General features: G+C 39.8%; 1 protein-coding gene across 1 annotated transcript in view; it reads right to left on the reverse strand.

The window, feature by feature from the left end:
• The window catches only part of sdf2 (stromal cell-derived factor 2), a 6577-nt gene extending 5928 nt beyond the window's left edge, over positions 1–649 (reverse strand). The window contains exon 1 of the mRNA XM_038288435.1: positions 385–649. Coding sequence (XP_038144363.1) covers positions 385–568 — 184 coding nt within the window. The 5' untranslated portion in view covers positions 569–649. The remainder of the gene's footprint in view (positions 1–384) is intronic.
• Positions 650–14423: the final 13774 nt, after the last annotated feature.

Consider the following 14423-nt stretch of genomic DNA (forward strand, 5'->3'; position numbering starts at 1 on the left):
TATATATATATATATATATGCTATCTTATTTTATCTAGATCGTTTCCTTTTAATTGATTATTTTTCATCTTCTTAATATCCACTCACTGCCCTTTTACAATATCAACGTAAATTTAGGGGAAATTACCACTGATTAGGAGAACAGATCAACAATACACAGTTCTGTGTAATACCTTTAAATCTGTGTCATGTTTAACTTTGTGTACAGTCAACCAAAAAATGTATATACTACAATGAGACAGTTTGAAGAGAAAAAATGTCACGCTGACCGATAAGCTTGGAGCACAGTGATATCAAATTAACAGAAGCGATTATTCAATAAACACTAGTGTCTAGTGTCTGAAAACAGGACAACAGAAATGTATAATCATCATTTAAACTCACCAGAACCGTAGCGAACGTCGTGAGAGTGCAGTCTGACGTTGTGTTTTATATTCAAAAGTTTAATAACTGATCCGCATGTAACAAACCTCAGTTCCGACCCGACAGAGAGTCCACATATGCAGCAGAATATCAGTACAAACTTGAGTAGAAAGCAATGAAAATAACCCAGGTTTAAGGTACCCATTCCTACAGTACTATAAGATCGAGCTGTCAGCCACTGATCGATGCCTGTTTGAGATTTGCATCAGGTTTATGCTACGTCATTACAGTTCTACAGTATCCATGTGAAGTTATCATCAAAGCGCCCCTAGCGATTAGGATGAATAATTACAACAGTAACATGTTTCTGTGTTTTCCGTTTATTCAGCTAAATGTCCTTGGTTTATACTTTGTGTAGGAGCTAATAATTTTTTGTTAATAATTAAAAAAAATATATATTTTTTTTATTTTGTGCATAATCTAGCTAAGTTTATTTTACTTTATTGTTTGATATCTGTTATGAGATTATGTTTTTTGGTTATTTAGTCATTTTCCTTTGTTTTTGGTTAGTTATGATTAATTGGGGTGAATTATTTTTGTAAATAGTCTTTTTATAAATAGGACCAGCATGCATCTGGGTGGGCGTATGTTTTTTTTGTTTCGTTTTTTTACCAGCGCAAGAGAAGCATGGAGGAAATGATTGTCTTTTTCTGTTTGCTTGCCTGAGGAGAAAATAAACTGAGAAAACTAAAGGAATTTACCTGGAAAATGTTTTTCTTTTGCCTCCGTAAAATTAGTCCATGGTGCATCTGTGGCCTTTGTGGATTTCCACCTTTTTTTGTGTCATCAAAGCTGGGCCACAACACTTTGATATATTATACTTAAAGTGAAAAAGAGTTAAGGGTGACTGGTTTTCCACCCTGAAAGTTACAAGCTCTGTATAAGTGTTAAAACTTTTAGTCACGAGGCGGCTCTTTTCTTAAAGTTTAATTTTATTTAACCAAAGTCATTGTAAAACATCAAGGCAAATATAATCTCAGTCAGTACAAGAACTGTTGATTGGATTATGAATAATCTAAAAAAAAAAAACCATTCATTTTAAAGTAATCTGTCTTGTTGAACAGCTCATTTGTTCATTTTTTTCATATATTCTTTAAGGATTTGTAGTATAATTTGTATTTGTTATAGAATTTAAGAAAGCTCAGCAGCTGCTGACATCATTATATATTATTTTTATTCTCAGTTGCATAGAGATAAAAATATATATATTGATAGGTGTGGATTTATTCAACCTTTCCTACTTTTTTCTTTTTTTTATGGTTGCAAGTGTTTTCATAGGTTACTTTTAGTAACAAAACAATAAAATAACATTCCACTTTGACTTTTAGCAATACACAGGTTGATTTGGATGAAAATGTTTCAATATAATTAAAGCTGCGAATATGCTGGCTTCTAAAACAATTATTTTTTTTTTTTCAATAATTCAACCTAAACCAAACAAAACTTTGAACATCCTTAGATTTAGTTTTTATTTGGTTCCTCAAATTCAGATATGCCAATATTTGTTTTCTTTTTGATTTCTCTTTTAAACTCCATGACTTGAACATAAATTCCTCTTAAGTATGCTGAAATATGTTGTACTGTGATTAAAATTTGTTGGCTACTTTTTCCAGTGTAAATAATATACTCACTTTGTGATGGTTTCTCCAAAGGTCACTTTAATATAATCATAAATAATATTAGTAATAGTAATAATATGCTCAGCTTCCTGGCCCTATTTATATGAATGTAATGTAGTGTATCACTCACCATGAAGGTCCAAAACAAATTTAGTAACATATGACAAACTAGCATGCCTCATTAACCTAAATCTTTGTCCCAAGATGCATTTGCAAACTGTTATCCACTTGACTTCCTTATCCCAATATAGCTAGATCATACTTGTTTTTAAATATTGCCACTCTGTTTGAATTGGGAGTGACTTGATGCATATGTAACACTCCCAACTATCGGCCTTATTCCTTAACAGAGAGATGCCTTTACATCCCTTTACTTTTTATACATGCTAAGAATAATAAGGCAAATTCATGCAGACTTATTCCCAAGGATGAGCCAGATTGATGGTGGTCCACAATTCACTTCCTATTTCTGCTGATTTGTTTTTTAGTAATGTCTCAAAGGGAAATTGTATATGTATATGTTACCTTAAAATACATTCTCAGATGCACCTCCATAGGAAGCTTCAGAATTTATGGAAAAGCAATAAAAATGTTATCAAGATAATTTTTATATTATAATATTCTGGTATTTAGCAAAGAGCAATGTTGCTGATAAGTCTGATAAAAGAGGAAAAGTTTACTCAGATTTATTACCAAAAAAATGGTTATGCCAAGGAGGTTGTTTTTAGTTGAATTTTTTTGCTTGTTTCTCTGTTTGCCTTTTCGTCTGTGTACAGGACAACACAAAAATTATGAACGGATGTTAATTACATTTTTACTAAAGGTAAAGAATGTTTATAAAGGATTCTTTAAGAGGGAGGAGGGGGGCTGGAGGCCTGGAGATGATGGGCAGTGACCTGGCCACCACTGCTGACCCGCCAGCTGGAGGGTGTAGCGGTTAAGGGTTGAAACCATAGATATCCATAATAAAGGCTAGATGTCTCGTCCGCGCTGCTGGCCAATGGGGGTCGACGTCCGCACGTGGCGGCCATCTTACCACAGGCAGCTCGCTCATTCGTAGCATTGTGTTTCAATGGCGCATGTACTGAAATAACCATAACTTCCTCAATTGTCTAACTATTCTCAAACTGTTTGGTTTGTTAAACAAAAGTCAGACATGTAGTTGTGATACTGCGCACTTAGGAATAATTATAACCATGGAATTTCATATGAAAAGAACACTGAATAGAACATACAGGTGCAATAAATATACACATGCACAAGGTATTTATGTTAAATCAATATATGCTATTAAAACTCAGTGTACAGAATGGCAACCATATATATATGGTCCCAGAAATATATATTTATATATATATTTTATATATAATGTATATATACAATATATATATAATATATATATATATATATATATATATATATATATATATATATATATATATATATATATATATATATATATATATATTGTATATATAATATATATATACAATATATATATATATATATATATATATATATATATATATATATATATATATTGTATATATAATATATATATACAATATATATATATATATATATATATATATATATATATATATTATAATACATATATATATATATAAACACTTTTATTTGAGTGTGATTAATTATTTCACAGTCCTAATTTATTTATATTTACATAAATACTTTTATAATATAAATATTACTGTTATCATAAATTTGAAATACTGACAAAAAAGGCTTATTGTGTGGCAACCTCTTGGTGTAGAATCATAATCCAGGTTTCAAATTAAAGGTTACACTGTGAAGTTTCATGTAGACTATTCGGATTATATATCAGGGGTAATTACACAAAAGTTCCTATTTTTAAACCATTATAAAAGTGAAATTTATTTGCTATTAAAATTGGTACAATAGTCCCCTTCACAAGTATATATAGATGTAGCATGTTGAAATCCCCACCTACACTACTGTGATGGTATACACATGGAAGAGAGATGAAATAATGACCCAAAAAACATAGCTTGGTTAATGCCCTTTGAAAAGGACGGTTTTATTGTGTTTCTGTCGCATGTTGTTGCTCTGTAAGCCAAGGTTGGTTATTTTGGCAATGTGGTGCAGCCTTAACTTAAAAAACAAGGACACAACCAATGTTAACAGCGTATGGTGGTGGCTGTCTATGCCATACTGCGTTTCTCCGATGTGCTCTCCAAGCACAAACACATCCTCTGACCCTATCCTCTTCCGTACAATGTACACGACCTCTAGCACTTTGATGGGCTGTGATCGTCTGGTACATGAGGTCTGACGAAGAACCCACTCTGCTGCCCTGACTACCATCACTGTGCCTTCTGATGGAATCACCAGACCTCCATTGTTTTTTAACTTCAGCAGGTGGTAGCTCTGGTCCTTGATGGCAGATGCAGCATCTGTTACCAAGCTGGCACGGCAGACATCACAGGACAGCTTTTTCAGAGCCCGTCGCACAACAAATCCTGAAATAAGAGTTGTATTATTAAAATAATTTATAATAACCATGGGGAAATTAAGGGAACATTTATCTTTTTGGGCCATTGGGATATTGATTTCCTCAGGTTTTGACTATTGGCAATCTTGTAATACTATTAAGTCATAGCCCCGCTGTTCCTGTGTACCAGAGCCTGTATTGTACATACATCCACTAATTAACTAACGATTATCCCAAAAACCAATCATAATTTCATATCTTACATGTGAAAGGTGATCCCACTGGCACTCGTTTTGACACTACGGCGATTGGAGCATCTGTAGGCTGCACAAAAGTCTGGCATCTTCCTATTAATAGACCCAGCAAATTCCTGTAACATAATGTAAGATGTTTTGACAAACCAAATCGATTGGAAATCATGCATTAATCATGTATAAATTCTGCCTCTTCCACTGATGCAAAGTTGCTGGTTAACGTTAGCAGCTAGCTAAACTGTAACGTTAGCTGCTAACTTACTAACTTTAGGTCTCCCTTCGCAGCTTCTTGTTATTAGCCAGCTAACGTTAGGCTAATAATGAAAATACAACAACACTCAGATTATTGTTATTAGCCAACTAATAGCTACAACCACATCCACAAAGATTGTAATTTACACTAAAGATTAATTGTCATACAATCGTTATTGATAACTTGCGCAAGTAACCGTGATGCACAACTATGCTGCACGATCAAGTCATTTTTCGACAAGAAAATCTGCAATTTCGACATGTTCAAGCATCAAGAATTATAGCCACGTTCATAACGTTTGTAAGAAACCAAACTGTTTGTAAATCCGTCAAGAATTCAATGAGATAAGAGTATTTGTGTTCGTGCTGATCACTCACCTTACATTAAGTACCACAGAGCACAACAGAAAGCCTGCCTGTGGTAAGATGGCCGCCCGGTGATGACGTTTGAGACTCCGCCGTAAGACATCTATAGCCTTTATTATGGATATCTATGGTTGAAACACCCTGTGAAGGTTGGGCACCGTCTGATGACATCAACTCCAGGCCAAAAACCACCCACAGTCACATTAGGGAGTGGCTGTATGTTAGCATCACATGATGTATTCAATAAGTAATTTCTGGGCAACCAGTGACGTCCAGGAAAGGCTGGATGGCAACTGAGGAAGATCAGTGACGCTGGAGAGACAGCTGACCTCCATGAAAGCCTGGCATGGGTGCATGAGGCTAGCAACCTTATGTACAGCACTCGCAAGAGGGCACCAAATCAAGCTACGAATGACCACAATGAGCAATACCCCCAGAGTCTCCCGAGAGGGGGGGAGGATGAGAGACTCGCAAGGACGGACACATCGGTACAGACCAGGACTGATACACGGTTAACGAGAAGGCTCACCCAAACCACACTGACAGGGACGGCACCAGAAGTGCGATGCCAATGTGGCAAGATATGCAAGAACACCAGAGGGCTAAAGATCCATCAAGCCAAGACCAAGTGTGGAAAGGAGGCAATTTTGTTGCAGCGCAGGGTGGAGACACCTCGTCAGACGCAGGAGAACCCCAGTCAGGAGGCACCCCACAGCACTGGAGATCTCTTGGCAACAGCTTTGCCTTTGAACCACACAGTGGTCAACTCTGATGCCTCCCAGCAACCTCAACCTGCAAAGGACAGAATAAAATGGCCGAAAATGAACAGCAACAAGGAGTGGCAGCAGCTGGATGAGGACCTCTGTAAGATTCTTGAAACTGCTCTGGTAGGTGCAGCAGAACAGAAGATGGCAACGATGACAGCAATCATCTATAATCTGGCCAAGGAGCGGTTTGGTGTCGAGGATAGTAAGACCAGTCCTCCTAATGTCCGGCAACCAAATCGGAGGGAAAAGGAGATGCAGAGCTTGCGGAGAGAGATAAAGGCACTATCCAGGCAGTTCAAGAATGCCTCCGAAGGGGAAAAAGAGGGAATTAGAGACCTAACATCAGGGCTTCGTGAGCAGCTTCGCAGGCTAAGAAGGGCAGAGCAGACACGGAAGCAGAGAAAGAAGAAGGGGGCAAAGAGGGCACAGTTCATCAAAGACCCTTATAGGTTCACTAAAACCTTATTAGGAGAAGCAAGATCAGGATCACTCAGCAGCTCTGAGGAGGAGGTTGAAGAGGCTCTGAGGTTGATTCACTGTGACCCACAGAGGTATGAACTTCTTAGCAGCCACCCAAAGATCATCAAGGTGCCACCCCCCTCAGAACCTTTGGTGACCAGAGAACCGACCTGGAAGGAAGTGGAGGAGGTGGTGAAAAAGGCAAGGACAGCATCATCCCCTGGACCAAGCGGAGTGCCTTACAAAGTGTACAAGAAGTGTCCACTTCTGCTACGTAGACTTTGGAAGCTCTTCCGGACAATCTGGGCAAAGGGCAGCATACCAACTACCTGGAGAGTGTCAGAGGGCTGCTTTGTGCCAAAGGAGAAGGACTCTTCTGAGATCGGCCAGTTCCGCGCCATCTCTCTGCTGAGTGTAGAAGCCAAGATCTTTTTCTCAGTCTTGGCGAGAAGAATAACTAACTACATGACAACAAATGGATACATTAACACCTCGATCCAGAAGGGGGGGATTCCAGGGTTCTCTGGATGCCTGGAACACACCACCATCCTCAGCCATCTGATCCAGGAGGCCAGGGGGAGCAAGGGCAACCTAACAGTTGTCTGGCTGGACCTCGCAAATGCATATGGGTCCATGCCCCATTCTCTCATCAACAAGGCTATGGAGCAGTACCACATCCCCGTCAAGATCAGGCAGATGATTAACAGCTACCTGGGGTCATTCAAGCTGCGGTTCCAGACTGCCAAGTTTACCACCAAATGGCAGCTACTGGAGAAAGGCATTGTAACAGGATGCACAGTATCCCCCATTTTGTTCATCATGGGGATGAACCTTCTGATTACAGCAGCAGCAGCAGAGGCCAAGGGACCAGTTACAGCAGCAGGGAGCAGACAACCCCCACTGAGAGGATTCATGGATGACCTCACCATAACAACCACAACGCATGTGCAGGCAAGGTGGATCCTAAAGACTCTCGGGGCTTTAGCATCGTGGGCAAGAATGGCTTTTAAGCCCAGGAAGTCAAGGAGCATGGTGATAAGGCGGGGGAGACTAACAGTGGCTTTCGAACTGCATGTCCAAGGAGAGCAGATCCCTACAATCAGGGAGAACCCCATTAAATGCCTGGGGAAGTGGTACGACGACACCCTCAGTGACAGAAACAACATCTCTGACACTGCAAATCAGGCGGACGAGTGGCTAAGGAAGATTGACAAGTCAGGCCTACCCGGCAAATTCAAGTCCTGGATATACCAGCATGGGCTCCTTCCAAGACTTATGTGGCTGTTGACAGTCTATCAAATCCCAGTGACTGCAGTGGAGGGAGTGGAGAGGAGAGTGAATAAACATCTCAGGCGATGGCTAGGTATCCCTCCCAGCTTCACTGCAGTTGGGCTCTACATTAGATCAGGACAGCTCCAACTTCCATTTTCCTCTGTGGTGGAGGAGTTCAAAGTGGCCAAGTGCAAGGTCGCAATGATGCTCAGAGACTCAAAGGATGAGCAAGTAAGCAATGCAGGAGTCACAACACGAAAAGGCCGTAAGTGGGCAGCTGACACTGCAGTCAGACAAGCTGAGAGCTCCCTGGAGTTGAGAGACATCATCGGTAGTGTCTGCATTGGTCGACAAGGACTGGGAACATCTCACTTCACACGGTGGAGGAAGGCAAGCGTCCAGCAGAAGCGGGAGATGGTACAGGTGGAAGTTCGTCACCAGGAGGAGGAGAAAAGGAGGGCTAAGGCTGTGGAGCTGGCGACCCAGGGAACATGGACCAGATGGGACCTCCCAAACAGAAGGGTCACATGGACTGAGCTCTGGAGGCTGGAACCTTTCCGTGTTAGCTTCCTCCTGAGATCCGTGTATGACACGCTTCCATCACCAGCGAACTTAGCCAGGTGGGGCTTGAGGGAGGACCCGCTCTGCAAGTTGTGCAGAAAGAAGGGGACACTGGCCCACATTTTAGCAGGGTGCCAAATCGCTCTGGCCCAGGGGAGATATAGGTGGCGGCATGACCAAGTGCTTCGAGTGATGGCTGATATTTTCGAGCAGGCCAGGAGAAGACCACAGCCAATTAAGCTGCAAATACCATCAATGCAATTCATCAGGGCAGGAGAAAAGCCACTCTCTAATAAAAGAGCCAGGACCAACTTCTCCAGGGGGCACAGGGGTGGGAGATGAAAGTTGACCTGGGGAAGAAGCTCACTTTCCCACCCATCGTCCAGACCACCTTGAGGCCTGACATTGTCATCTGGTCAGAGCAAGCCAAAAAGATCATCCTGGTGGAACTGACTGTGCCTTGGGAGGAAGGCTGTGAGGAGGCCCATGAGAGGAAGAACCTAAAATACCAAGACCTCATCATGGACTGCAAAGACAAAGGCTGGCAAGCATGGCTGTTTCCAGTGGAGGTCGGATGCAGAGGATTCCCAGCACAGTCAATGTGGTCTGTGCTCACTGCACTTGGAATATCTGGAAAGGAGAGGAAGACAGCTGTGCGCAGGATTGGGGAGGCAGCAGAGAGAGCCTCATGCTGGTTGTGGTTTAAGAGGGAGGAGGGGGGCTGGAGGCCTGGAGATGATGGGCAGTGACCTGGCCACCACTGCTGACCCGCCAGCTGGAGGGTGTAGTGGTTAAGGGTTGAAACACCCTGTGAAGGTTGGGCACCGTCTGATGACATCAACTCCAGGCCAAAAACCACCCACAGTCACATTAGGGAGTGGCTGTATGTTAGCATCACATGATGTATTCAATAAGTTTAACATTATTTGGCGGAACAAGTCATTCCCCCCTAAACCAGAGGGAGGCAGCAGTGACCATTGACAGCTTCAGCATCAGACTCAAAAAAAGTACGAAAGTATTAATCTGAAGATAGAGGCTGTGTCCAAATGTCCGCCCTATATAGTCCACTATATCGGGGTTACGCCATTTAAAATGACTGTCCGAATGTCTAGTGTAAGAAAAAGTGGTGGACTCAAGATTTCCCATGATACACCTTGAAAAGCAGTGTGCATCCATGGTCACTAGATGAGAAAATATGTCCCACAATCCTTTGCAGGCGCTCTCCTCACGAAGCATGATGGGATTTGTTTTGAAATTAAAAAGAATAAAGATGGCTGCAAGGAGCCACTTAACTGAGTTCACCTAAAAGTCCACAATATAGCGCCCGCTCTATATAGTGATTGAGGGATTTAGGGGATAGGGTGGATGTTCGGACAAAGCCAAAAACACATGAAAGATGAGCCATGCTTCGCTCAAAGTCTAGGGCTGCTGATCAAAGAAAAAAGTTAAGTGTTAACTGAATAAAAAAGGTGAGAGCAGAACAAACACCAGAGGCTGCAGACAGATGCTGTGCCTTATTTATAAACTTATGAAAGGACTATAAGGAAATTGTTGCCAAAAGTGCACAAAGAACGACTCGTTAAAAATAGGTAATGATTCAGATCATGTGAGTTCTAGCTATAGGTAGGGTTGTCAAAAGTATTGATACCCAAAAAAGTATCGATACTGAAAAGTTGTATCCGGATACAATACTTATTTTCAAAAGTATCGAAACAGTGCTACCACCAGTGGCACCTAAACAATCATTCATCTTATGCGCAGATTAGAGGAAAATTCACTTTCTGAACACTGTGTGATTGAATAATTCTGTGCATTTTTCGGTTTCAGACTTTTTTCTGTAACAGGTGCAGCTGCTGAGAATAATTTTTGTTTTTTAACTGGTTTGGCTAGTGTCCTTGTTAGGTGTGTAAAGCATAGCCAAGGAAGGAACACTTAATTTTAATTTTGTAAGTTTTTTTTAATCAAGCTTGCTTAATATTGTGCACAGCATACAACCTCAAAATATTGTTTATTGTATTTCTTTATTTATTTATTGTATTTTGTTTATGAATGAAAAAATTTCTGTTGAATTTTGGAGTCGTTTTTATCCTTGTGGTATCGAAAATGACATAGAGTATCGAATATTTTACTTAGTATCAGTATCGAGTTGAAAAGTTTAGCATCGTGACAACTCTAATCTGTATTTTTCTGTGTCTTTCTACAGTATATCTGTATCTCGTGAATTGAGAAACGGCCCTGTTGTCAAAACGGTTGTTTTGTTTCGGAATACTCTCCTTCTTCTGCTGTTTCAAAACGCTTGTTTTGTTTTGGAAAACTCTCCTTCTTCTGCTGTTTCAAAACGCTTGTTTTGTTTCGGAACACTCTCCTTCTTCTGCTGTTTCAAAACGCTTGTTTTGTTTCGGAACACTCTCCTTCTTCTGCTGTTTCAAAACGCTTGTTTTGTTTCGGAACACTCTCCTTCTTCTGCTGTTTCAAAACGCTTGTTTTGTTTCGGAACACTCTCCTTCTGCTGTTTCAAAACGCTTGTTTTGTTTCGGAACACTCTCCTTCTTCTGCTGTTTCAAAACGCTTGTTTTGTTTCGGAACACTCTCCTTCTTCTGCTGTTTCAAAACGCTTGTTTTGTTTCGGAACACTCTCCTTCTTCTGCTGTTTCAAAACGCTTGTTTTGTTTCGGAACACTCTCCTTCTTCTGCTGTTTCAAAACGCTTGTTTTGTTTCAGAACACTCTCCTTCTTCTGCTGTTTCAAAACGCTTGTTTTGTTTCGGAACACTCTCCTTCTTCTGCTGTTTCAAAACGCTTGTTTTGTTTCGGAACACTCTCCTTCTTCTGCTGTTTCAAAACGGTTGTTTTGTTTCAGAACACTCTTCTTCTTCTGCTGTTTCAAAACGGTTGTTCCTTTTCGGAACACTCTCCTTCTTCTGCTGTTTCAAAAAGGTTGTTTTGTTTCGGAACACTCTTCTTCTGCTGCCGTTTCAAAACGGTTGTTTTGTTTCGGAACACTCTTCTTCTTCTGCTGTTTCAAAACGGTTGTTCTTTTTCGGAACACTCTTCTTCTTCTGTTGTTTCAAAACGGTTGTTCTTTTTCGGAACACTCTTCTTCTGTTGTTTCAAAACGGTTGTTCTGTTTTGGAGCACTCTTCTTCTGTTGTTTCGAAGCAGTTGTTCTGTTCCGGAACACCCTTTTTCTTCTGTTGTTTAAAAACGTTTGTTCTTTCTGTATCTTTGTGTATCTTTCTGTATCTGTATCTTTGTGTCTTTCTATATCTATATTAGGGTTGTCAAAAGTATCGATACTCAAGTATGTCTGTTGAATTTTGGAGTCTTTGTTTTTATCCTTGTGGTATCGAAAATGACATCGAGTATCGAATATTTTTCTTAGTATCGGTATCGAGTTGAAAAGTTTAGTATCGTGACAACTGTAATCTGTATTTTTCTTTCTATATCTGTATCTCGTGAATTGAGAAACGGCCCTGTTGTTTCAAAACAGTTGTTTTGTTTCGGAACACTCCTTCTTCTGCTGTTTCAAAACGGTTGTTTTGTTTCGGAACACTCTCCTTCTTCTGCTGTTTTAAAACGGTTGTTTTGTTTCAGAACACTCTCCTTCTTCTGCTGTTTCAAAACGCTTGTTTTGTTTCGGAACACTCTCCTTCTTCTGCTGTTTCAAAACGCTTGTTTTGTTTCAGAACACTCTCCTTCTTCTGCTGTTTCAAAACGGTTGTTTTGTTTCGGAACACACTCCTTCTTCTGCTGTTTCAAAAAGGTTGTTTTGTTTCGGAACACTCTTCTTCTTCTGCTGTTTCAAAACGGTTGTTCTTTTTCGGAACACTCTTCTTCTTCTGCTGTTTCAAAACGGTTGTTTTGTTTCGGAACACTCTCCTTCTTCTGCTGTTTCAAAACGGTTGTTTTGTTTCGGAACACTCTCCTTCTTCTGCTGTTTCAAAACGGTTGTTTTGTTTCAGAACACTCTCCTTCTTCTGCTGATTCAAAGCGCTTGTTTTGTTTCGGAACACTCTCCTTCTTCTGCTGTTTCAAAACGGTTGTTTTGTTTCGGAACACTCTCCTTCTTCTGCTGTTTCAAAACGCTTGTTTTGTTTCGGAACACTCTCCTTCTGCTGTTTCAAAACGCTTGTTTTGTTTCGGAACACTCTCCTTCTTCTGCTGTTTCAAAACGGTTGTTTTGTTTCGGAACACTCTCCTTCTTCTGCTGTTTCAAAACGGTTGTTTTGTTTCGGAACACTCTCCTTCTTCTGCTGTTTCAAAACGCTTGTTTGGTTTCGGAACACTCTCCTTCTTCTGCTGTTTCAAAACGCTTGTTTTGTTTCGGAACACACTCCTTCTTCTGCTGTTTCAAAACGGTTGTTTTGTTTCGGAACACTCTCCTTCTTCTGCTGTTTGAAAAAGGTTGTTTTGTTTCGGAACACTCTTCTTCTTCTGTTGTTTCAAAACGGTTGTTCTTTTTCGGAACACTCTTCCTCTGTTGTTTCAAAACGGTTGTTCTGTTTTGGAGCACTCTTCTTCTGTTGTTTCGAAGCAGTTGTTCTGTTCCGGAACACTCTTTTTCTTCTGTTGTTTCAAAACATTTGTTCTTTCTGTATCTTTGTGTATCTTTCTGTATCTGTATCTTTGTGTCTTTCTATATCTATATTAGGGTTGTCAAAACTATTGATACTCAAGTATCGATACTGAAAAGTTGTATCCGGATACAATACTCATTTTCAAAAGTATCGATTCAGTGCTACACCAGTGGCTCCTAAACAGTCATTCATCTTATGCGCAGATTAGAGGAAAATGCACTTTCTGAACACTGTGTGATTGAATAATTCTGTGCACTTTTCGGTTTCAGACTTTTTTCTGTAACAAGTGCAGCTGCTGAGAATTATTTTTGTTTTTTAACTGGTTTGGCTGGTGTCATTGTTATGTGTGTAAAGCATAGCCAAGGAAGGAACACTTAATTTTAATTTTGTAAGTTTTTTATCAAGCTTGCTTAATATTGTGCACAGCATACAACCTCAAAATATTGTTTATGGTATTTATTTATCTATTTATTGTATTTTGTTTATTGATGAACAAATTTCTGTTGGATTTTGGAGTCTTTGTTTTTATCCTTGTGGTATCGAAAATGACATCGAGTATCGAATATTTTACTTAGTATCGGTATCGAGTTGAAAAGTTTAGAATCGTTAGAATCACACCTATAACTCTAGCTATAGGTGTGACGATTTTGCGCAGAATTTGCTCTCAGAGCACTTTTCTTGTATTATTATGTTTTCAGAGATGACCGTCTCGTTTAATATAAAAAAAAAAAATCTTGGTTATAAGAGAACACATCCAATTTCCATCGCGCTTATCCCTACTGGGGAGGCGCAAGGGGTACTGGTGCCTATCTCCAGCTGTCAATGGGCATGAGTATGAAGGTTATTTTGTTTCAAAACTATTTGTGTATTGTAAGTTTGAATTTGGGTCATTGGAAGGCAGCAGGGCAGTAGGCCATACTGTATATGTATTTCTGGTTGGTACAGACTGACCGAGAAGTAGCGCCCCCTGCTGTCTGATCAAGGGTAATACCCACAAGTCACAGATCCTTTTTTCACCGGTGTGACATTTGTGTTAAAAGTAAAAATGAAGGCATAACTTGTTGAATTGAATTTGTGACTCACAGCAGCAGATTAGTGCAGTTGTATTCATTGATTTGTATTTGTGTTCATGAAAAAAATTTATATTTTTTTGGAAGATTTTAATACATGTTTGAATTTGTTGTGCACCATTTCTTTTAGATCAACTGTAGCAAAACTGAATGGAAGACATTTTTGATGTGCAACTCACAGAACACAATTTGTGTCCGTGTACTCAAGAATTTGAAGTGGTGTAACTTTTTGTTGTAATTGTGTCAGGTTTAAAAAAAAATCTACAGTTACAAAACGACAAAGTTACATTGCACAAATAATTTTGCAACAATAGTTCTGAACCATTTGAAG

Source organism: Cyprinodon tularosa, unplaced genomic scaffold (assembly GCF_016077235.1).
Source record: "Cyprinodon tularosa strain WSP-4 unplaced genomic scaffold, ASM1607723v1 ctg256, whole genome shotgun sequence".
Lineage (NCBI taxonomy): Eukaryota > Metazoa > Chordata > Actinopteri > Cyprinodontiformes > Cyprinodontidae > Cyprinodon > Cyprinodon tularosa.